Source organism: Phyllobates terribilis, unplaced genomic scaffold (assembly GCF_046119375.1).
Source record: "Phyllobates terribilis strain yellow unplaced genomic scaffold, ASM4611937v1 Scaffold_14__1_contigs__length_39327217, whole genome shotgun sequence".
Taxonomy (NCBI): Eukaryota; Metazoa; Chordata; class Amphibia; order Anura; family Dendrobatidae; genus Phyllobates; species Phyllobates terribilis.
Genome location: NW_027362774.1, coordinates 14,185,879 through 14,210,205, shown reverse-complemented (window position 1 = coordinate 14,210,205; position 24,327 = coordinate 14,185,879). Strand labels below are relative to the sequence as shown.

The following is a 24,327-nucleotide window of genomic DNA, read 5'->3' as shown; positions in this document are numbered from 1 at the left end:
GTGTCAGGTATAAGATCCTGGAAAGTCTCAAGTCAGTGTATAAGAAGGACATAAAGATTAACTCAGGTAATGTGAACTGGAGGAACATTCATGTGGCGGGATTTATTAATGTTATCTAATATTATTGTGTAAGTGATGTAACAACACAGTATTTATTTTCTTTAATATTTATTATTTTGTGATTTTAATGTAATTATTCTGTAATATTTGGTTGTCAGTTTTAAATAAAAAGATCATTATAGTAGTTATATTCTTGCACATAGGGGGCAGTATTATAGTAGTTATATTCTTGTGACGCGCCCCTGGGCCTGTGTCGCGCTGCGATGAGCACGCGGGAGCTTACCCGGAGCCGGATCTCTTGAGGGTTGTAGTCTCGTGGCGGCGACCCGGTCCGTGCCCAGGGAGTCAAACTGAGCGGCGATGTACTAGCAGTAGATGGTTGGTGACTACGCCACCCGTTGAATGCAGCTATGGAGCTGCCGCTGCGGGGCAGACCGCTGAGGCCGGTGGAAGGATGGTGCAGCGTGGATGGTATAACCCCCAACGGGAGGGGTATGGCCTCAGGGCAGCCGACGTGGATGATGGGGGTAGCAGGAACCACTCAGAGACGGTGCGGTGTAGTTCAGGGTCTTTACTGGTGACAAAGATAGACCCTCCCGGAGTACTTGCTAGTGATAGGGGCCTGGTCAGTCCTTGAGCAGATGGGATTTCCCCTGGCCAGGCGGAGTTGTAGGCCTTCCCAACTAACTGTACTCTTCTGGCTACCTTGCTAGAGGCGGGAATAAGTAGCCCACGTCCCTGAGTGTACCGTGTGGTGCTCACCCGTATGGCCGGTGACTCGGGGCCTTCTAATGGCTTCCGCTCCACGATGGCGGTGCTGGTCCCACGCGTGTGACCGTGCCTTCGGGCTTCTGGGCCAGAGGACCTGAAATCCTCTGCCGGACGGTTTCTGCTGCTGGGTAGGAGTTAGTCCCCACAGCCTCGGACTCCGGGTCCGGTTAGAAATCTTCTCAGTCAGGGCGAGCTCTGTAGCTGCCAGCCCCTGACTCGTTGTAACACTGCTCCCCACAGAGCTCCTGATGTTTCTTGCTATGCTGCTTCTCTTCTCTACTCTTGTTCTGTCTTCTTTCTCACTCACTCTGCCTCAGCCCCGGGTTTATATAGGGGAAGTCCTTCCCCTCCCAAGACTGGGCAGGAGGTGTGGCATGCACAAGATCCCTGACCAAAGGACCTCCCACCTGCTCTCAGACGTAATATCTCTATCACTGTGGCAACCAGACCCCTGGGGTGTCACATTCCCCCCTAGTGAAATTTAGTACTCCGGGACTAAACATATTTTTTAGAAAAACATAACAAGGTATAGCAATAACAATACAACAAGAAAAACACATAAGATGGTTACGGCGTGTCCGCAACCGGGTGCAGTTTTGAAAAGCAAGGTGTCCATTTCACCAAAACAGGGAGACGTAACAAGGTAGGGGCCTGTCCTGCCCCGAGTCCTTAACAGTCTTTAGTCCATCCTGGGTTACGCTCCAACTATGTACAAGGATTCCCGGTAAATCCACCAAGGACTCCTAAAAAGAACTAGAAACACAAAATTATACACAAGCAACTATAAACAAGTAAACATTATAAGATAGCTTAAACATTTAGATCCTCCAACGTGCGGGTAGCTGGCCTCTAGTGGCCCTAGTGGACCTACGGAGCTGACTGTCTGGCCCTGAACTACAGGGTGTAGGAGCTGTCAAGGGTAAACTGGGCAGCTGTCTATGGGCCCTCTGGCTCACTAGGGGTATGGCAGGCTCACTATAAGCAGAGGGTTGACTTTCCGGGTCTGCTTGTGTAGAGTCTTCTGCCTCCTGGACCGGCTGTTCTTCCAGCTCTACCGGTTGCTCCGTAGGTTCTTGGGATGATGGTTGGAGGAAGGTGAGTACGGGTACCACAACTGCACCATTGACTTGAGTCCAAGACCGAGGGAAGTCCCCGAGCACGGTACTAACCATATCTTCCCTTTCCTCTACGGGTCGATGGTCTTCTTGTTCCTCTTCAGGGTTCCTCAGTTGTTCGGGACACTTCTTCAGGTGGTCCCGGGATACAATGGCTGTGGTTTCCCCTCCGTCTTTACTGATGGTACAGACCTTCGGGTTTTCGTGGCTTGAGGGCAGTACGGTGTACGGGTCCTTCTCCCACTGGTCGTCCAACTTGTGGAGCCGTCTCTTCCTCTTCAAGACCTGCTCTCCGGGTACCAGGGGAACAGCGGGAGCATACTGGTTATAAGTTTTCTCTTGTCTTTCCCTAGCCTGACAGAGACTTCGCTCCACGCTCTCCTGTACTCTCCGGTACTGCTGCTGCCTCTCTGTGTCCCAGTCTGTTTCTGGTGAAGTGTCCTCGGGTGTCAGGACTCCCATTTCCAGGTCAACAGGTAACTTACCAGGTCTTGCCCTCATTAGGTAAGCCGGGGTACAGTTGGTGGAACCTACCGGGATGTGGTTGTATAGGTCCACCAGATCAGGCAACTTTTCAGGCCACAGACTGCGTTCTTCCAGGGGCAACGTTTTTAGAAGATCCATCACCACCTGGTTCATTTTTTCACAAAGTCCATTAGTCTGCGGATGGTAGGGTGTCGTCCTTATCTTCCGGCAGCCATACAGATTGCAGAATTCCTGGAAGACCTCCGCTTCAAAGGCAGGTCCCTGGTCCGTCAGCACTTGGTCCGGGTACCCGTGTGGACGGCAAAAGTGCTGCTGGAAGGCTCTAGCTGCTGTTTGAGCCGTTAAGTCCTTGACGGGGACGACAACCAGAAACCGGGAGTAATGATCCACGATGGTTAACGCGTAGACGTAGCCACTTCTGCTTGGGGTCAGTTTTACATGATCCAAGGCTACCAGTTCCAACGGTTGCCGGGTGACGATGGACTGCAGGGGAGTCTTCTGGCTGGCGCGGTCCTTCCTTCTCAGGTTGCACGGGCCACAGTCTCTGCACCACTTCTCAATGGTTCCCCTCATGCCTACCCAGTGGAATCGCTCGCGCAGCAGGAACTCCAGCTTCTTCCACCCGAAGTGTCCAGCTCCGTCGTGGTATGCCTCCATCACCATGGCTGCGTCTCTTCGTGGCACCACTACTTGCCAGAGTAATTCATGCGTCCGGGAGTTAACCATTCTGCGGCACAACTTCCCTTTGTAAAGGAACAGTCGACTCTTCTCTGCCCATAGTTGTTTGGCTTCCTCCGGAGCGTCTGGTTCAAGGCGAGCCTCCGGCCGAGTCAGCATCTCCTTCACCAGTCGGACGGCAGGGTCGCTGTCTTGCGTTTCCGCCCAGTTGTAGTGAGGTAAGGGGTTCAACGTAGTAGCCTGCTTACTCCTTACCCGGTGGGAATACTGGATAGTCCCATGACGGTGGAACGCAGGGAGTTCAATTTCCTCCAGTCCCTCCGGATCTTCTCCTTCGTCCGGCAGGTTGGGCATCCTGGACAGGGCGTCCGCGTTAGTATTGGAGCGCCCTGCCCGGTATTTGATTATGAACTCGTAGTTGGACAGACGGGCCATCCACCTCTGCTCCAGGGCACCGAGTCTTGCCGTGTCCAGGTGTGTCAACGGGTTGTTATCCGTGTACACGGTGAACCGGGAAGAAGCAAGGTAATGCTTAAAGCGCTCAGTGACTGCCCATACCACGGCCAGGAACTCTAGCTTAAATGAGCTATAATTCTCGGGGTTCCTTTCGGTGGGTCGCAGTTTTCGGCTGGCGTAGGCGATTACTCGTTCTTTCCCCTGCTGGATCTGGGACAGTACGGCTCCTAGCCCGATGTTACTGGCGTCGGTGTAGAGGATGAAGGGCTGGCTATAATCCGGGTACGCCAAGATTTCATCCCCCGTGAGGGCCATCTTCAGCTGGCGGAAGGACTCTTCTTCTAGCTCTTCCCATTTGAAGGGCGGCTTCTGGTTCTTGGCCTTCCGGGACTGGCCTATCAGGAGGTCCTGCATAGGCGCTGCCTTTTTGGTGAAACCGGGAATAAACCTTCGGTAGTAGCCTACCAACCCGAGGAACTGCCGCACTTCTTTTACGCTGGAGGGGCTTGGCCATCCCTTAATTGCGGTGATCTTATCGGGGTCGGGAGCCACTCCGTCAGCGCTCACCACGTGTCCCAGGTACTGCACCTTTGGTTTCAGGAGGTGACACTTGGAGGGTTTCACCTTTAGGCCGTAACTCGCCAGAGCTTCGAACACCTCCGCCAGGTGTTTCAGGTGGTCCTCATAAGTTTTGGAGTATACGATGACATCGTCCAGGTACAACAGGACCGTCTCGAAGTTTCTGTGGCCCAGACAGCACTCCATTAATCGTTGGAAGGTTCCTGGGGCGTTGCAGAGTCCGAACGGCATGCAGGTGAACTCACTAAGTCCCATCGGGGTGGTGAATGCGGTCTTCTCCCGGTCCGCCTCTGCTACAGGAACCTGCCAGTACCCGCTAGTGAGATCCAAGGTAGAGAAGAAGTTAGCAGATCTTAAAGCAGCCAATGACTCCTCTATCCTTGGTAAGGGGTACGCATCCTTGTGTGTGATACGGTTGATTTTCCGGTAATCTACACACATCCTCATGGTGTTGTCTTTCTTTTTGACTAAAACTAGCGGGGCTGCCCAGGGGCTACAGCTATCCCGGATTACCCCAGCCTCCTTCATGTCTCTAAGCATCCCCTTGGCGTGTTGGTAATGTGCAGGGGGTACGGGTCGATACCTCTCTTTTATGGGAGGATGATCTCCCGTGGGGATGCGGTGTTCTACCCCCTTGACTCGCCCGAAGTCTAACGGGTGTTTACTAAACACTCTCTCATACTCTTGAACCACCCGGTAGACTCCCTGTTTCTGGTGGGAGGGAGTGGAGTCAGTTCCCAAGTGTAGTTGCTGACACCAATCCTCCATTACTTTCTTAGAGCCGTTACCTTCCTCCGGGTGAGATGGAGGCAAGGGTTCCACAGACTGTATAGAGTTTTGGTTGATGGTATATAATTTTGCTAGCGTGGCATACCGGGGCAGGTACACTTCCCTCTCCCCGATATTGATTATGCGAACGGGCACCCTCCCATGGCGTACATTGACCACCCCCCGTGCTGTCAAAATGGTGGGCCTACTGTCTGAGTAAACTGGTTCTACCATTGCCTGGTAATCTCTACCTCTCAGACCAATAGCTGCCCGGCACCAAATCATCATTTCGCTTTTTGGGGGCATGGCAATAGGGAAAGGGTCACACATTCTTACGCTACCAATCTCACCGCCGGAGAGTTCCACCTGTTGCCGTCGCATCAGTGCCCGGATCTCTTTCTGGAGCACTCGCTGCTCGCCGGAGCTGGCGTTCTTGGCAACCTGCTGTAGAAGGAAAATCACCTCTGCAAGACAATTCTCAATTACATTAGTTCCTAGAGTTATTTTTGGGTGGCTCTCATGTTTGTCAATGTCTACAATGATCAGTCCCTGTGCTGCCAGTTCGACTCTACCGATTTTGATGGTCACCTCTTTAAATCCGATCTGTGGCACGGGCTGGCCATTGCTGGCGATGATACTCAAGTCGTCGTCAGGGTAGCGGGTAATATCCGAGTCATTCCAGTACTGCTTAAAGAGCACGTACGGGATAGTGGTGACCTGTGACCCGGTGTCCAGTAGGGCACTCATGGGAATGCCATCCAGTACCACAGGCAAGACTGGACGTCCTCCCACATATCTGTCGCGCCAGTTCGATGGGCCTGGTGATCTTTTTCCTGGGGGTTGGCCCTCTACCCCAGGTTGTGCCCGTTTAAAGAACAGTACCTTTCCATATGTCCGGGTTGATTGCAGCGGCGGCAGATGGGTCGTCCGTCCTCGCTGTATCGGTCACTGGGTCTTCCTCTGGCCGGTGGGGTCCTCCTTGGTCGACGCCACGGGATGTCCTCCGGTCCGGATGCCAGCTGGATCTTCCCTGGGGTGGAAACCTGTAAAGACTGCACAGTTCGGGTTAGCGCAGCAACGCTCTTAGCTAGCTCTTGGACCTGATGGCGTAGGTCTGGAGCCGAGTCATTGTCCAAAGCCTGCGCATCAGCTCCCACAGGCCCTGCCGACAAGGGCGCCGCCTCCTGGTGGTAAGTGATAGCTGGGCGCCTGTGGGTCACAACGCCACCCGGTGTCGGTTCTCGGAGCACCCGGATGGCTCTGTCCTTGAACTGTGCAAAGTCCAGATGGGGATCCTGTAAGGCCATTGCCCGCAACTGGGTTCGGTGGGCATTGCAATATAAACCCTCTATAAATTGTTCAGTCAACAGCCTGTCCTCGTTTCCCACCCCATCAGGGTCGGTCTGCTTTATGGCCCTCAGGGCCTCTTGTAGGTTTAGTGCATAGTCCCTTATACTCTCATGCGCTCGCTGCTTGCACCCGTAGAATCTAAGCTTAATCTCGGCTGAGGTGCGGGTATCAAAGGTGTCCTTCAGCCGGGTTAGTATCCCTGCGACAGTCTTCCTCCCAGGTGGCCAGGATTTTACTTCCCTTTTGGCTGCCCCAGTTAGTTGGGCCACCAGGATGCTCACTTTTTGCTCTTCTGTGAGGGGGTACACCTGGAAGAGGCTATCCAGCTTTTCTCTAAAGTCATGCAGGGTATGTGACTCCCCTGAGTACTGGGGTAGCCAAGCTGCTCCCGGGATATAGGGCATGGTGAAGGGCATAACTGCAGCAGCGGTGGCGCTGGCGGGGGTTGAGGCAGTGAAGCTCTCCTCCGTATCCGACATCTTCCTCCCCCCTAGTGGACCGTGGCCTACCTTGCGATGATCCTGTTCCGTAGGCCGCGGCTCCGCAGTGGATCGTCAGGGTTGAGGACCTTCCGTCGCGCTCCGGTGACGTCGGCGTCTGCTGGGCTCCTTCCAGGACCTTACGCAACGTCCGGACGTGAGGCGGGGCTTCAGTTCTCGCGCGCTTTCGGAGTCCACGCCCCTCTTCTTCCCGCGCGGCGTCCTCAAGATGGCGTCCAATGGCGGGAAAACTCCACGGATGGCGGGAAGAAGGTCGAAGATGGCGCCGGATGGCGGGAAAACTTCGCGGATGGCGGGAAGAAGGTAGAAGATGGCGCCGGATGGCGGGAAACCTCCACGGATAGCGGGAATCTTCACCACTGGTAAGTTTGAACAGTCTTTGCTTTTCAGGCACGCAGTACCCGGTGGTTGCGGGCACGAGATCCTGCCGACTACGCCAAAGTTGACGCGCCCCTGGGCCTGTGTCGCGCTGCGATGCGCACGCGGGAGCTTACCCGGAGCCGGATCTCTTGAGGGTTGTAGTCTCGTGGCGGCGACCCGGTCCGTGCCCAGGGAGTCAAACTGAGCGGCGATGTACTAGCAGTAGATGGTTGGTGACTACGCCACCCGTTGAATGCAGCTATGGAGCTGCCGCTGCGGGGCAGACCGCTGAGGCCGGTGGAAGGATGGTGCAGCGTGGATGGTATAACCCCCAACGGGAGGGGTATGGCCTCAGGGCAGCCGACGTGGATGATGGGGGTAGCAGGAACCACTCAGAGACGGTGCGGTGTAGTTCAGGGTCTTTACTGGTGACAAAGATAGACCCTCCCGGAGTACTTGCTAGTGATAGGGGCCTGGTCAGTCCTTGAGCAGATGGGATTTCCCCTGGCCAGGCGGAGTTGTAGGCCTTCCCAACTAACTGTACTCTTCTGGCTACCTTGCTAGAGGCGGGAATAAGTAGCCCACGTCCCTGAGTGTACCGTGTGGTGCTCACCCGTATGGCCGGTGACTCGGGGCCTTCTAATGGCTTCCGCTCCACGATGGCGGTGCTGGTCCCACGCGTGTGACCGTGCCTTCGGGCTTCTGGGCCAGAGGACCTGAAATCCTCTGCCGGACGGTTTCTGCTGCTGGGTAGGAGTTAGTCCCCACAGCCTCGGACTCCGGGTCCGGTTAGAAATCTTCTCAGTCAGGGCGAGCTCTGTAGCTGCCAGCCCCTGACTCGTTGTAACACTGCTCCCCACAGAGCTCCTGATGTTTCTTGCTATGCTGCTTCTCTTCTCTACTCTTGTTCTGTCTTCTTTCTCACTCACTCTGCCTCAGCCCCGGGTTTATATAGGGGAAGTCCTTCCCCTCCCAAGACTGGGCAGGAGGTGTGGCATGCACAAGATCCCTGACCAAAGGACCTCCCACCTGCTCTCAGACGTAATATCTCTATCACTGTGGCAACCAGACCCCTGGGGTGTCACACTTGTACATAGGGGGCAGTATTATAGTAGTTATATTCTTGTACATAGGAGCAGTATTATAGTAGTTATATTCTTATACATAGGGGCCGTATTATAGTAGTTATATTCTTATACATAGGGGCAGTATTATAGTAGTTATATTCTTGTACATAGGGGACAGTATTATAGTAGTTATATTCTTATACATAGGAGCAGTATTATAGTAGTTATATTCTTGTACATAGGAGCAGTATTATAGTAGTTATATTCTTGTACATAGGGGGCAGTATTATAGTAGTTATATTCTTGTACATAGGGGCAGTATTAGAGTAGTTATATTCTTGTATAGAGGGGCAGTATTATAGTAGTTATATTCTTGTACATAGGGGGCAGTATTATAGTAGTTATATTCTTGTACATAGGAGCAGTATTATAGTAGTTATATTCTTGTACATAGGGGGCAGTATTATAGTAGTTATATTCTTGTACATAGGGGCAGTATTATAGTAGTTATATTCTTGTACATAGGGGCAGTATTATAGTAGTTATATTCTTGTACATAGGGGCAGTATTATAGTAGTTATATTCTTGTACATAGGGGGCAGTATTATAGTAGTTATATTCTTGTACATAGGAGCAGTATTATAGTAGTTATATTCTTGTATAGAGGAGCTGTATTATAGTAGTTATATTCTTGTACATAGAGGCAGTATTATAGTAGTTATATTCTTGTATAGAGGGAGCAGTATTATAGTAGTTATATTCTTGTACATAGGGTGCAGTATTATAGTAGTTATATTCTTGTACATAGGGGCAGTATTATAGTAGTTATATTCTTGTATAGAGGGGCAGTATTATAGTAGTTATATTCTTGTACATAGGGTGCAGTATTATAGTAGTTATATTCTTGTACATAGGGTGCAGTATTATAGTAGTTATATTCTTGTACATAGGGGCAGTATTCTAGTAGTTATATTCTTGTACATAGGAGCAGTATTATAGTAGATATATTCTTGCACATAGGGGTCAGTATAATAGTACATATATTCTTGTACATAGGGGGCAGTATTATAGTAGATATATTCTTGTACATAGGGGGCAGTATTATAGTAGTTATATTCTTGTACATAGGGGCAGTATTATAGTAGTTATATTCTTTTACATAGGGGGCAGTATTATAGTAGATATATTCTTGTACATAGGGGGCAGTATTATAGTAGATATATTCTTGTACATAGGGGGCAGTATTATAGTAGATATATTCTTGTACATAGGGGGCAGCATTATAGTAGATATATTCTTGTACATAGGGGGCAGTATTATAGTAGTTATATTCTTGTACATATGGCGCAGTATTATAGTAGTTATATTCTTGTACATATGGCGCAGTATTATAGTAGTTATATTCTTGTACATAGGGGCAGTATTATAGTAGTTATATTCTTGTATAGAGGGGCAGTATTATAGTAGTTATATTCGTGTACATAGGGGGCAGTATTATAGTAGTTATATTCTTATACATAGGGGCAGTATTATAGTAGTTATGTTCTTGTACATAGGGGGCAGTATTATAGTAGTTATATTCTTGTACATAGGGGCAGTATTATAGTAGTTATATTCTTGTACATAGGGGGCAGTATTAGAGTAGTTATATTCTTGTACATAGGAGCAGTATTATAGTAGTTATATTCTTGTACATAGGGGCAGTATTATAGTAGTTATGTTCTTGTACATAGGGGGCAGTATTATAGTAGTTATATTCTTGTACATAGGGGGCAGTATTATAGTAGTTATATTCTTGTACATAGGGGGCAGTATTATAGTAGTTATATTCTTGTACATAGGAGCAGTATTATAGTAGTTATATTCTTATACATAGGGGCAGTATTATAGTAGTTATATTCTTGTACATAGGGGACAGTATTATAGTTGTTATATTCTTGTACATAGGGGCAGTATTATAGTATTTATATTCTTGTACATAGGGGCAGTATTATAGTAGTTATATTCTTGTATAGAGGGGCAGTATTATAGTAGTTATATTCTTGCACATAGGGTGCAGTATTATAGTAGTTATATTCTTGTACATAGGGGCAGTATTATAGTAGTTATGTTCTTGTACATAGGGGGCAGTATTATAGTAGTTATATTCTTGTACATAGGGGGCAGTATTATAGTAGTTATATTCTTGTACATAGGAGCAGTATTATAGTAGTTATATTCTTGTACATATGAGCAGTATTATAGTAGTTATATTCTTGTACATAGGGGCAGTATTATAGTATTTATATTCTTGCACATAGGGGACAGTATTATAGTAGTTATTTTCTTGTACATAGGGGCAGTATTAGAGTAGTTATATTCTTGTACATAGGAGCAGTATTATAATATTTATATTCTTGTACATAGGGGCAGTATTATAGTAGTTATATTCTTGTATAGAGGGGCAGTATTATAGTAGTTATATTCTTGTACATAGGGTGCAGTATTATAGTAGTTATATTCTTGTACATAGGGGGCAGTATTATAGTAGTTATATTCTTGTACATAGGGGGCAGTATTATAGTATTTATATTCTTGTACATAGGGGCAGTATTATAGTAGTTATATTCTTGTATAGAGGGGCAGTATTATAGTAGTTATATTCTTGTACATAGGGTGCAGTATTATAGTAGTTATATTCTTGTACATAGGGGGCAGTATTATAGTAGTTATATTCTTGTACATAGGGGGCAGTATTATAGTAGTTATATTCTTGTACATAGGGAGCAGTATTATAGTAGTTATATTCTAGCTGAGCTGAGCTAGGCTAGGCCATGCGCTGCAACTTCATGCTGAGCTGAGCTGGGCTAGGCGCTGTAACCTCGGGCTGAGCTGGGCTTGGCATTTCAACTTTGGGATGAGCTGATCTGGGCCGGGCACTGCAACCTCCGGCTGAGCCAAGCGGGGCTGGGTCGGGCGGTGTGGCCACGACTAGTAAAACCTGTCTGCTTTCTTCTAAAAACAGTGTCACATTTGTCCACAGATTGGATAGTATTCTGCCATCCGTTGGCTCCCCCTTGCATTGTCTTCCCTTCATTATTTTGTGTCTCTCATCAGGCCTCCCCTTGCTTTCATTGCTTCTTGATTTTAATTATTATCTTTTTATTTTTATTCTATAGTTGTGTACCCCAATAAAACATTTATTGTTTATGTACATTTGTTTTATTTCTGGTGATTATGGAGTGACACTGATATTTTAAAAAAATATATCAATAGTACGAGCTGTATGTAATATCAGGAGGAGCCGCTGAGGACAAGAGACTAATAAAACATTAATAGTATCATTAATTGTCCCCAATAATATTTTTGATTCTAGGTGTGAAAGCTGAAAGGCCATTCGTGACCACTAAGTATGGAGACCTGCGGGGCATCACGGTGCCAGTGAAGGAGACATCTAGGGCCATAGATGCATTTTTTGGAGTTCCTTTTGCGAAACCTCCTGTGGGATCACGGAGATTTGGTAACCCAGAACCTCCGGAGCCCTGGAAATCTGTAAGAGACGCCTCCGAGTTTCCTCCCATGTGAGTCTTGTGTATTTGTAGTGAAGTATAGGTTTACTGGACCATTACAGGGACAAAATGTTCTTATTCTCATTGATTCTGTATATTTCAGGTGCTTACAGGTAGAAGACACCATGAGGGAGTTAGGAGAATATTACCAAGCCTCTTTTAAGCTGCCCCGTTCCTCAGAAGATTGCCTGTACCTGAATGTGTTTACTCCGGCCGACAGAGAAAAGAAATCTAAGTTACCTGTAAGTATCTGCAGTGTTTCCCCATATTAATGCCCCGAGGGTCCTCACAGCTGCGTGCACCCGGGGCCCGTTGCAAATTTGTACTTATTCTTGTTTTCAAGTTTTATTTCTATTATTAAAGAGGTTGTTTCATTGTTAAAAACTTTCACCCATTTAACTGCTTTTAAAAAAATGTGTTACTTCCCCTCCCCAGGTCCAGCATTGAGTCTCCTTCACTGGTACGGTCTGTGTTAATTGGCTGCTGCGGTGATATCATGTCGACAGCGCTGCAGTCAATCATGCCATCTAAATTAGCAGAGCTCAGTTATTTTACTGCAGCCAAACAACAGACCGGGCCAGCAGCAGAGACTCATTGCTGGACCTGATGAGGGTGAGTAAATATCGTTTTTCTGATTTTATTTATTTTTTTACAACTGAACAAAAGGTCATAGTTTCTTGCAATGGGGTAACCTTTCTGAACTTACAACTAAGTGTTTAATTCAATGCATGTAATATATATAATTGTCTTATCCTGTCTGTCTGTCTGTCTGTCTAGGAAATCCCACGTCGCTGATTGGTCAGGCCGCGGCCAATCAGCGACGCGGGATTTCAGAACAAGATGGCAGCCGTTAGCGGCTCACCCTCACACGCTCACCCTCACCCGCTCACACACTCACCCTCACACCCTCAGACGCTCACACTCTGACGCTCACGCTCTCACGCTCACGCTCGGTCGCTCACGCTTCGACACTCACGCTCACGCTTGGATGCTCACGCTCGGACGCTCACGCTCGGATGCTCACGCTCAGACACTCACGCTCTGACGCTCACACTCGGACGCTCACGCTCGGACCCTCACACTCGGACTCTCACGCTCACGCTCTGACGCTCACGCTCTGACGCTCACACTCACGCTCAGACGCTCACGCTCTGACACTCACGCTCACGCTCTGACACTCACGCTCACGCTCTGACACTCACGCTCACGCTCGGACGCTCACGCTCGGACGCTCAGGCTCTGACGCTCAGGCTCTGACGCTCATGCTCACGCTCTGACGCTCACGCTCTGACGCTCACGCTCATGCTCACGCTCTGACGCTCACGCTCGGACACTCACGCTCATGCTCTGACACTCACGCTCACGCACTGACGCTCACGCACTGACGCTCACGCTCGGAAGCTCACGCTCACGCTCTGACAATCGCGCTCGGACACTCACGCTCAGACGCTCACGCTCTGACGTTCACGCTCTGACGCTTACGCTCACGCACTGACGCTCACGCACTGACACTCATGCTCGGACGCTCACGCTCACACTCTGACACTCACGCTCGGACACTCACGCTTGGACGCTCACGCTCTGACGCTCACGCTGTGACGCTTACGCTCAGGCTCTGACGCTCAGGCTCTGACGCTCACGCTCTGACGCTCATGCTCTGACGCTCACGCTCATGCTCTGACGCTCACGCTCCTGCTCGGACGCTCACGCTCGGACGCTCCCGCTCGGACGCTCACGCTCTGACGCTCACGCTCGGACGCTCAGGCTCTGACGCTCACACTCACTCTCTGACGCTCACGCTCGGACACTCACGCTCTGATGCTCACGCTCACGCTCTGACGCTCACGCTCGGACACTCACGCTCTGACGCTCACGCTCTGACGCTCACACGCTCACGCTCGGACGCTCACGCTCTGACGCTCACACGCTCACGCTCGGACGCTCACGCTCGGACGCTCACGCTCTGACGCTCATGCTCACGCTCTGACGCTCACACTCGGACACTCACGCTCGGACGCTCACACTCACACTCGGACACTCACGCTCGGACGCTCACGCTCTGACGCTCACGCTCTGACGCTCACGCTGTGACGCTTACGCTCAGGCTCTGACGCTCAGGCTCTGACGCTCACGCTCTGACGCTCACTCTCCCGCTCGGACGCTCCCGCTCGGACGCTCACGCTCTGACGCTCACGCTCGGACGCTCAGGCTCTGACGCTCACACTCACTCTCTGACGCTCACGCTCACGCTCGGACACTCACGCTCTGATGCTCACGCTCACGCTCTGATGCTCACGCTCGGACACTCACGCTCTGACGCTCACGCTCTGACGCTCACACGCTCACGCTCTGACGCTCACGCTCGGACGCTCACGCTCGGACGCTCATGCTCACGCTCTGACGCTCACACTCGGACACTCACGCTCGGACGCTCACACTCACACTCGGACACTCACGCTCGGACGCTCACACTCACGCTCGGACGCTCACACTCACGCTCTGACGCTCACGCTCGGACGCTAACGCTCGGACGCCCACGCTCTGACGCTCAAGCTCGGATGCTCACAATCACGCTCGGACGCTCTCGCTCTGACGCTCACGCTCACACTCTGACGCTCACGCTCGGACGCCGCTCATGCTCTGACGCCACTCACACTCACGCTCTGACGCTCACGCTCGGACGCCACTCACGCTCACGCTCTCGCTCATGCTCTGACGCTCACGCTCGGACGCTAACACTAGGACGCCCACGCTCTGACGCTCACGCTCGGATGCTCACAATCACGCTTGGACGCTCACGCTCGGACGCTCTCGCTCTGACGCTCACGCTCACGCTCGGACGATCACGCTCGGACACTCACGCTCTGACGCTCACACTCACGCTCTGACGCTCACGCTCGGACGCCGCTTACTCTCTGACGCTCACGCTCTCGCTCACGCTCTGACGCTCACGCTCGGACGCTCACGCTCGGACGCTCACGCTCTGACGCTCACGCTCGGACGCTCACACTCACGCTCTGACGCTCACGCTCGGACGCTAACGCTCGGACGCCCACGCTCTGACGCTCACGCTCGGATGCTCACAATCACGCTCGGACGCTCTCGCTCTGATGCTCACGCTCACACTCTGACGCTCACGCTCGGACGCCGCTCACGCTCTGACGCCGCTCACACTCACGCTCGGACGCCGCTCACGCTCTGACGCTCACGCTCACGCTCTCGCTCACGCTCTGACGCTCACGCTCGGTCGCTCACGCTCGGACGCTAACACTCGGACGCCCACGCTCTGACGCTCACGCTCGGATGCTCACAATCACGCTCGGACGCTCACGCTCGGACGCTCTCGCTCTGACGCTCACGCTCACGCTCGGACGCTCACGCTCGGACACTCACGCTCTGACGCTCACACTCACGCTCTGACGCTCACGCTCGGACGCCGCTCACTCTCTGACGCTCACGCTCTCGCTCACGCTCTGACGCTCACGCTCGGACGCTCACGCTCGGACACTGACGCTCACGCTCTTGCTCGGACGCTCACGCTCGGACGCTCACGCTCGGACGCTCAGGCTCACACGCTCTAGCTCGGACGCTTACGCTCAGACTCTCACGCTCACGCTCGGACACTCACGCTCAGACGCTCACGCTCAGACGCTCAGATGCTCACGCTCAGACGCTCAACGCTCGGACACTCATGCTCAGACGCTCACACGCTCGGACGCTCACGCTGTGACGCTCACGCTCGGACACTCACACTCACACACTCTAGCTCGGACGCTCATGCTCAGACTCTCACGCTCACGCTCGGACGCTCACACTCAGACGCTCAGATGCTCACGCTCAGACGCTCACGCTCGGACACTCACGCTCGGACACTCATGCTCAGACGCTCACGCTCAGACGCTCACGCTGTGACGCTCACGCTGTGACGCTTACGCTCACGCTCTGACGCTCAGGCTCTGACGCTCAGGCTCTGACACTCACGCTCTGACGCTCATGCTCTGACGTTCACGCTCACGCTCTGACGCTCACGCTCCTGCTCGGACGCTCCCGCTCGGACGCTCCCGCTCGGACGCTCACGCTCTGACGCTCACGCTCGGACGCTCAGGCTCTGACGCTCACACTCACTCTCTGACGCTCACGCTCTCGCTCACGCTCTGACGCTCACGCTCGGACGCTCACGCTCGGACACTCACGCTCACGCTCTGACGCTCACGCTCTGACGCTCACACTCACGCTCGGACGCTCACGCTCGGACGCTAACGCTCGGACGCCCACGCTCTGACGCTCACGCTCGGATGCTCACAATCACGCTCGGACGCTCTCGCTCTGACGCTCACGCTCTCGCTCTGACGCTCACGCTCACACTCTGACGCTCACGCTCGGACGCCGCTCACGCTCTGACGCCGCTCACGCTCTGACGCTCACGCTCGGACGCCGCTCACGCTCTGACGCTCACGCTCACGCTCTCGCTCATGCTCTGACGCTCACGCTCGGTCGCTCACGCTCGGACGCTAACACTCGGACGCCCACGCTCTGACGCTCACGCTCGGATGCTCACAATCACGCTCGGACGCTCACGCTCGGACGCTCTCGCTCTGACGCTCACGCTCGGACGCTCACGCTCGGACACTCACGCTCTGACGCTCACACTCACGCTCTGACGCTCACGCTCGGACGCCGCTCACTCTCTGACGCTCACGCTCTCGCTCACGCTCTGACGCTCACGCTCGGACGCTCACGCTCGGACACTGACGCTCACGCTCTTGCTCGGACGCTCACGCTCAGACGCTCACGCTCGGACGCTCAGGCTCACACGCTCTAGCTCGGACGCTTACGCTCAGACTCTCACGCTCACGCTCGGACACTCACGCTCAGACGCTCACGCTCAGACGCTCAGATGCTCACGCTCAGACGCTCACGCTCGGACACTCATGCTCAGACGCTCACACGCTCGGACGCTCACGCTGTGACGCTCACGCTCGGACGCTCACACTCACACACTCTAGCTCGGACGCTCACGCTCAGACTCTCACGCTCACGCTCGGACGCTCACACTCAGACGCTCAGATGCTCACGCTCAGACGCTCACGCTCGGACACTCACGCTCAGACGCTCACGCTCGGACGCTCACGCTGTGACGCTTACGCTCAGGCTCTGACGCTCAGGCTCTGACACTCACGCTCTGACGCTCATGCTCTGACGCTCACGCTCACGCTCCCGCTCGGACGCTCACGCTCTGACGCTCATGCTCGGACGCTCAGGCTCTGACGCTCACACTCACTCTCTGACGCTCACGCTCGGACACTCACGCTCTGATGCTCACGCTCACGCTCTGACGCTCACGCTCGGACACTCACGCTCACGCTCTGACGCTCACACGCTCACGCTCTGACGCTCACTCTCGGACGCTCACGCTCGGACGCTCACGCTCTGACGCTCATGCTCACGCTCTGACGCTCACACTCGGACACTCACGCTCGGACGCTCACACTCACACTCGGACACTCACGCTCGGACGCTCACACTCACGCTCTGACGCTCACGCTCGGACGCTAACGCTCGGACGCCCACGCTCTGACGCTCAAGCCCGGATGCTCACAATCACGCTCGGACGCTCTCGCTCTGACGCTCACGCTCACACTCTGACGCTCACGCTCGGACGCCGCTCACGCTCTGACGCCACTCACACTCACGCTCTGATGCTCACGCTCGGACGCCGCTCACGCTCGGACGCCGCTCACGCTCTGACGCTCACGCTCTCGCTCATGCTCTGACGCTCACGCTCGGTCGCTCACGCTCGGACGCTAACACTCGGACGCCCACGCTCTGACGCTCACGCTCGGATGCTCACAATCACGCTCGGACGCTCTCGCTCTGACGCTCACGCTCACGCTCGGACGATCACGCTCGGACACTCACGCTCTGACGCTCACACTCACGCTCTGACGCTCACGCTCGGACGCCGCTCACTCTCTGACGCTCACGCTCACGCTCTGACGCTCACGCTCTGACGCTCACGCTCGGACGCTCACGCTCGGACACTCACGCTCACGCTCTGACGCTCACGCTCTGACGCTCACGCTCGGACGCTCACACTCACGCTCTGACGCTCACGCTCGGACGCTCACGCTCGGACGCTAACGCTCGGACGCTAACGCTCGGACGCCCACGCTCTGACGCTCACGCTCGGATGCTCACAATCACGCTCGGACGCTCTCGCTCTGACGCTCACGCTCACACTCTGACGCTCACGCTCGGACGCCGCTCACGCTCTGACGCCGCTCACACTCACGCTCTGACGCTCACGCTCGGACGCCGCTCACGCTCTGACGCTCACGCTCACGCTCTCGCTCATGCTCTGACGCTCACGCTCGGTCGCTCATGCTCGGACGCTAACACTCGGACGCCCACGCTCTGACGCTCACGCTCGGATGCTCACAATCACGCTCGGACGCTCACGCTCGGACGCTCTCGCTCTGACGCTCACGCTCACGCTCGGACGCTCACGCTCGGACACTCACGCTCTGACGCTCACACTCACGCTCTGACGCTCACGCTCGGACGCCGCTCACTCTCTGACGCTCACGCTCTCGCTCACGCTCTGACGCTCACGCTCTGACGCTCACGCTCGGACACTGACGCTCACGCTCTTGCTCGGACGCTCACGCTCAGACGCTCACGCTCGGACGCTCACGCTCGGACGCTCAGGCTCACACGCTCTAGCTCGGACGCTTACGCTCAGACTCTCACGCTCACGCTCGGACACTCACGCTCAGACGCTCACGCTCAGACGCTCAGATGCTCACGCTCAGACGCTCACGCTCGGACACTCATGCTCAGACGCTCACACGCTCGGACGCTCACGCTGTGACGCTCACGCTCGGACGCTCACACTCACACACTCTAGCTCGGACGCTCACGCTCAGACTCTCACGCTCACGCTCGGACGCTCACACTCAGACGCTCAGATGCTCACGCTCAGACGCTCACGCTCGGACACTCACGCTCAGACGCTCACGCTCGGACGCTCACGCTGTGACGCTCACACACTCGGACGCTCAAGCTCACGCTCTGACGCTCACGCTCGGACACTCACGCTGTGACGGTCTGACGCTCACGCTCTGACGCTCACGCTCCGGCGCTCACGCTCACGCTCTGACGCTCATGCTCGGACGCTCACGCTCGGACGCTCACACTCATACTCTGACGCTCACGCTCTGACACTCACGCTCACGCTCGGACGCTCACGCTCACGCTCTGACACTCACGCTCGGACACTCACGCTTGGACGCTCACGCTCACGCTCTGACGCTCACGCTGTGACGCTTACGCTCAGGCTCTGACGCTCAGGCTCTGACGCTCACGCTCGGACGCTCACGCTCTGAAGCTCACGCTCTGACGCTCACGCTCACGCTCTGACGCTCACGCTCACGCACTGACGCTCCCGCTCGGACGCTCAGGCTCTGACGCTCACACTCACTCTCTGACGCTCTGACGCTCACGCTCGGACACACACGCTCTGATGCTCACCCTCACGCTCTGACGCTCACGCTCGGACACTCACGCTCTGACGCTCACGCTCTGACGCTCACACGCTCACGCTCTGACGCTCACGCTCTGACGCTCATGCTCACGCTCTGACGCTCACACTCGGACACTCACGCTCGGACGCTCACACTCACACTCGGATACTCACGCTCGGATGCTCACACTCACGCTCTGACGCTCACGCTCGGACGGTAACGCTCGGACGCCCACGCTCTGACGCTCACACTCGAATGCTCACAATCACGCTCGGACGCTCTCGCTCTGACGCTCACGCTCACACTCTGACGCTCACGCTCGGACGCCGCTCACGCTCTGACGCCGCTCACGCTCGGACGCCGCTCACGCTCTGACGTCGCTCACGCTCACGCTCTGACGCTCACGCTCGGACGCCGCTCACGCTCTGACGCTCACGCTCTGACGCTCACGCTCGGACGCTCACGCTCGGACGCTAACACTCGGACGCCCACGCTCTGACGCTCACGCTCGGATGCTCACAATCACGCTCGGACGCTCTCGCTCTGACGCTCACACTCTGACGCTCACGCTTGGACGCCGCTCACGCTCTGACGACGCTCACGCTCGGACGCCGCTCACTCTCTGACGCTCACGCTCTCGCTCACGCTCTGACGCTCACGCTCGGACGCTCACGCTCTGACGCTCACGCTCGGACGCCAACGCTCGGACGCTCACGCTCGGATGCTCACAATCACGCTCTGACGCTCTCGCTCTGACGCTCACGCTCGGACGCCGCTCACGCTCTGACGACGCTCACGCTCGGACGCCGCTCACTCTCTGACGCTCACGCTCTCGCTCACGCTCGGACGCTCACGCTTGGACGCTCACGCTCTGACGCTCACACTCACGCTCTGACGCTCACGCTCTCGCTCGGACGCTCACGCTCGGACGCTCACGCTCAGATGCTCACGCTCGGACGCTCACGCTCGGACGCTCAGGCTCACACGCTCTAGCTCGGACGCTTACGCTCAGACTCTCACGCTCACGCTCGGACACTCACGCTCGGACGCTCACGCTCAGATGCTCACACTCGGACACTCACGCTCAGACGCTCACACGCTCGGACGCTCACGCTGTGACGCTCACACACTCGGACGCTCAAGCTCACGCTCGGACACTCACGCTGTGACGCTCTGACGCTCACGCTCCGGCGCTCACGCTCACGCTCTGACGCTCATGCTCGGACGCTCATGCTCGGACGCTCACACTCATGCTCTGACGCTCAAGCTCACGCTCTGACGCTCACGCTCGGACACTCACGCTGTGACGGTCTGACGCTCACGCTCTGACGCTCACGCTCGGACGCTCACGCTCGGACGCTCACACTCATGCTCTGACGCTCACGCTCACGCTCTGACACTCACGCTCACGCTCGGACGCTCACGCTCTGACACTCACGCTCGGACACTCACGCTTGGACGCTCACGCTCACGCTCTGACGCTCACGCTGTGACGCTTACGCTCACGCTCTGACGCTCATGCTCTGACGCTCACGCTCACGCTCTGACGCTCACGCTCACGCACTGACGCTCCCGCTCGGACGCTCCCGCTCGGACGCTCCCGCTCGAACGCTCAGGCTCTGACGCTCACACTCACTCTCTGACGCTCTGACGCTCACGCTCGGACACTCACGCTCTGATGCTCACCCTCACGCTCTGACGCTCTCACGCTCTGACGCTCACACGCTCACGCTCTGACGCTCATGCTCACGCTCTGACGCTCACACTCGGACACTCACGCTCGGACGCTCACACTCGGACACTCACGCTCGGATGCTCACACTCACGCTCTGACGCTCACGCTCGGACGCTAACGCTCGGACGCCCACGCTCTGACGCTCACACTCGAATGCTCACAATCACGCTCGGACGCTCTCGCTCTGACGCTCACGCTCACACTCTGACGCTCACGCTCTGACGCCGCTCACGCTCTGACGCCGCTCACGCTCACGCTCGGACGCTAACGCTCGGACGCCCACGCTCTGACGCTCACGCTCGGATGCTCACAATCACGCTCGGACGCTCTCGCTCTGACGCTCTCGCTCTGACGCTCACACTCTGACGCTCACGCTCTGACGCCGCTCACGCTCTGACGCCGCTCACGCTCACGCTCTGACGCTCACGCTCGGACGCCACTCACTCTCTGACGCTCTCGCTCACGCTCTGACGCTCACGCTCGGACGCTCACGCTCTGATGCTCACACTCACACTCTGACGCTCACGCTCTCGCTCGGACGCTCTCGCTCGGATGCTCACGCTCGGACGCTCACGCTCAGATGCTCACGCTCGGACGCTCAGGCTCACACGCTCTAGCTCGGACGCTTACGCTCAGACTCTCACGCTCACGCTCGGACACTCACGCTCAGACGCTCACGCTCAGACGCTCAGATGCTCACGCTCGGACACTCACGCTCAGACGCTCACACGCTCGGACGCTCACGCTGTGACGCTCACGCTCGGACGCTCACACTCACACACTCTAGCTCGGACGCTCACGCTCAGACTCTCAAGCTCGGACGCTCACGCTCAGACGCTCAGATGCTCGCTCTCGGACACTCACGCTCAGACGCTCACACGCTCGGACGCTCACGCTGTGACGCTCACACACTCGGACGCTCAAGCTCACGCTCTGACGCTCACGCTCGGACACTCACGCTGTGACGCTCTGACGCTCACGCTCTGACGCTCACGCTCTGACACTCATGCTCGGACGCTCACGCTCGGACGCTCACGCTCACACGCTCTAGCTCGGACGCTCACGCTCGGACGCTCACGCTCAGACTCTCATGCTCACGCTCGGACGCTCACGCTCGGACGCTCACGCTCAGACGCTCAGATGCTCACGCTCTGATGCTCACCCTCAGACTCTCACACGCTCACCCTCACACGCTCACCCTCACACGCTCACCCTCACATTCTCACGCTCACTTTCTCACGCTCCCACACTCACCCTCACATGCTCCCACGCTCACCCTCACATGCTCCCACGCTCACCCTCACACGCTCCCATGCTCACCCTCACACGCTCCCATGCTCACCCTCACACCCGCTCCCACGCTCACCCGCTCCCATGCTCACCCTCACTTTCTCACCCTCCCACGCTCACCCGCTCCCACGCTCACCCTCACATGCTCCCACGCTCACCCTCACACGCTCACCCTGTGCTAGCCGGTCATCTCCCGGCTACTCGCAGCAGAAGTACCCCAACCGGCGGCCTCGCTCCCTGGTCCTCCAAAATTCATTAGGGGCCCCGGGGGGATACATTGGGGGGTTAATTTAAAGTAGTGCACAACCCATTTAAACACTGCCTCGCTGATTAGTCGTGCCCGGTCGGCCGCATACATATTCTAGAATACCAGATGTGTTAGAATCGGGCCACCATCTAGTTTATCATAGTTTCCTACTTTTTTTCTTTATGTTGCATAATTGGAATCAATGTGAACTGTGTCTTATAGAGTAACATGAAAATAAGAAACTCTGTATTATATCTTATCAGAGATTCTGCTTCTGTCTCCTCCAGGACTGATTTTTTTCTGTTCCCTTAGGTCATGGTTGTTATACATGGTGGTGGGCTGCTGATCGGGCTCGCCAGTATGTTTGATGGCTCCGCACTTAGCGCCTATGAGAACGTCGTGGTTGTAAGCATTCAGTACAGGCTGGGGATCCTGGGGTTCATCAGGTAAAGATATTCACAGTCCTCCGCACCAGCAGAATAGTGAGTGCAGCTCTGGAGTATAATACAGGAGGTAACTCAGGATCAGTAATGTAATGTATGTACACAGTGACTGCACCAGCAGAATAGTGAGTGCAGCTCTGGAGTATAATACAGGATGTAACTCAGGATCAGTAATGTAATGTATGTACACAGTAACTGCACCAGCAGAATAGTGAGCGCAGCTCTGGAGTATAATACAGGAGGTAACTCAGGATCAGTAATGTAATGTATGTACACAGTGACTGCACCAGTAGAATAGTGAGTGCAGCTCTGGAGTATAATACAGGAGGTAACTCAGGATCAGTAATGTAATGTATGTACACAGTAACTGCACCAGCAGAATAGTGAGCGCAGCTCTGGAGTATAATACAGGAGGTAACTCAGGATCAGTAATGTAATGTATGTACACAGTGACTCCACCAGGAGAATAGTGAGTGCAGCTCTGGGGTATAATACAGGATGTAACTCAGGATCAGTAATGTAATGTATGTACACAGTGACTGCACCAGCAGAATAGTGAGTGCAGCTCTGGAGTATAATACAGGATGTAACTCAGGATCAGTAATGTAATGTATGTACACAGTGACTGCACCAGCAGAATAGTGAGTGCAGCTCTGGAGTATAATGCAGGAGGTAACTCAGGATCAGTAATGTAATGTATGTACACAGTGACTGCACCAGCAGAATAGTGAGTGCAGCTCTGGAGTATAATGCAGGAGGTAACTCAGGATCAGTAATGTAATGTATGTACACAGTGACTGCACCAGCAGAATAGTGAGTGCAGCTCTGGAGTATAATACAGGAGGTAACTCAGGATCAGTAATGTAATGTATGTACACAGTGACTGCACCAGCAGAATAGTGAGTGCAGCTCTGGAGTATAATACAGGATGTAACTCAGGATCAGTACAGGATCAGTAATGTAATGTATGTACACAGTGACTGCACCAGTAGAATAGTGAGTGCAGCTCTGGAGTATAATACAGGAGGTAACTCAGGATCAGTAATGTAATGTATGTACACAGTAACTGCACCAGCAGAATAGTGAGCGCAGCTCTGGAGTATAATACAGGAGGTAACTCAGGATCAGTAATGTAATGTATGTACACAGTGACTCCACCAGGAGAATAGTGAGTGCAGCTCTGGGGTATAATACAGGATGTAACTCAGGATCAGTAATGTAATGTATGTACACAGTGACTGCACCAGCAGAATAGTGAGTGCAGCTCTGGAGTATAATACAGGATGTAACTCAGGATCAGTAATGTAATGTATGTACACAGTGACTGCACCAGCAGAATAGTGAGCGCAGC

The 24,327-nt window shown here is 54.4% G+C and overlaps 1 protein-coding gene across 3 annotated transcripts in view; it reads left to right on the top strand.

Moving 5' to 3' along the window:
• Nucleotides 1-24,327, top strand: part of LOC141175770 (fatty acyl-CoA hydrolase precursor, medium chain-like) — a 111,322-nt gene that overhangs the window by 70,242 nt on the left and 16,753 nt on the right. For all 3 annotated transcript variants that reach the window (XM_073659707.1, XM_073659705.1, XM_073659706.1), the window contains 3 exons: nt 11,546-11,750; nt 11,842-11,980; nt 22,846-22,979. In XM_073659707.1, the coding sequence (XP_073515808.1) occupies nt 11,546-11,750; nt 11,842-11,980; nt 22,846-22,979 (478 nt within the window). The remainder of the gene's footprint in view (nt 1-11,545; nt 11,751-11,841; nt 11,981-22,845; nt 22,980-24,327) is intronic.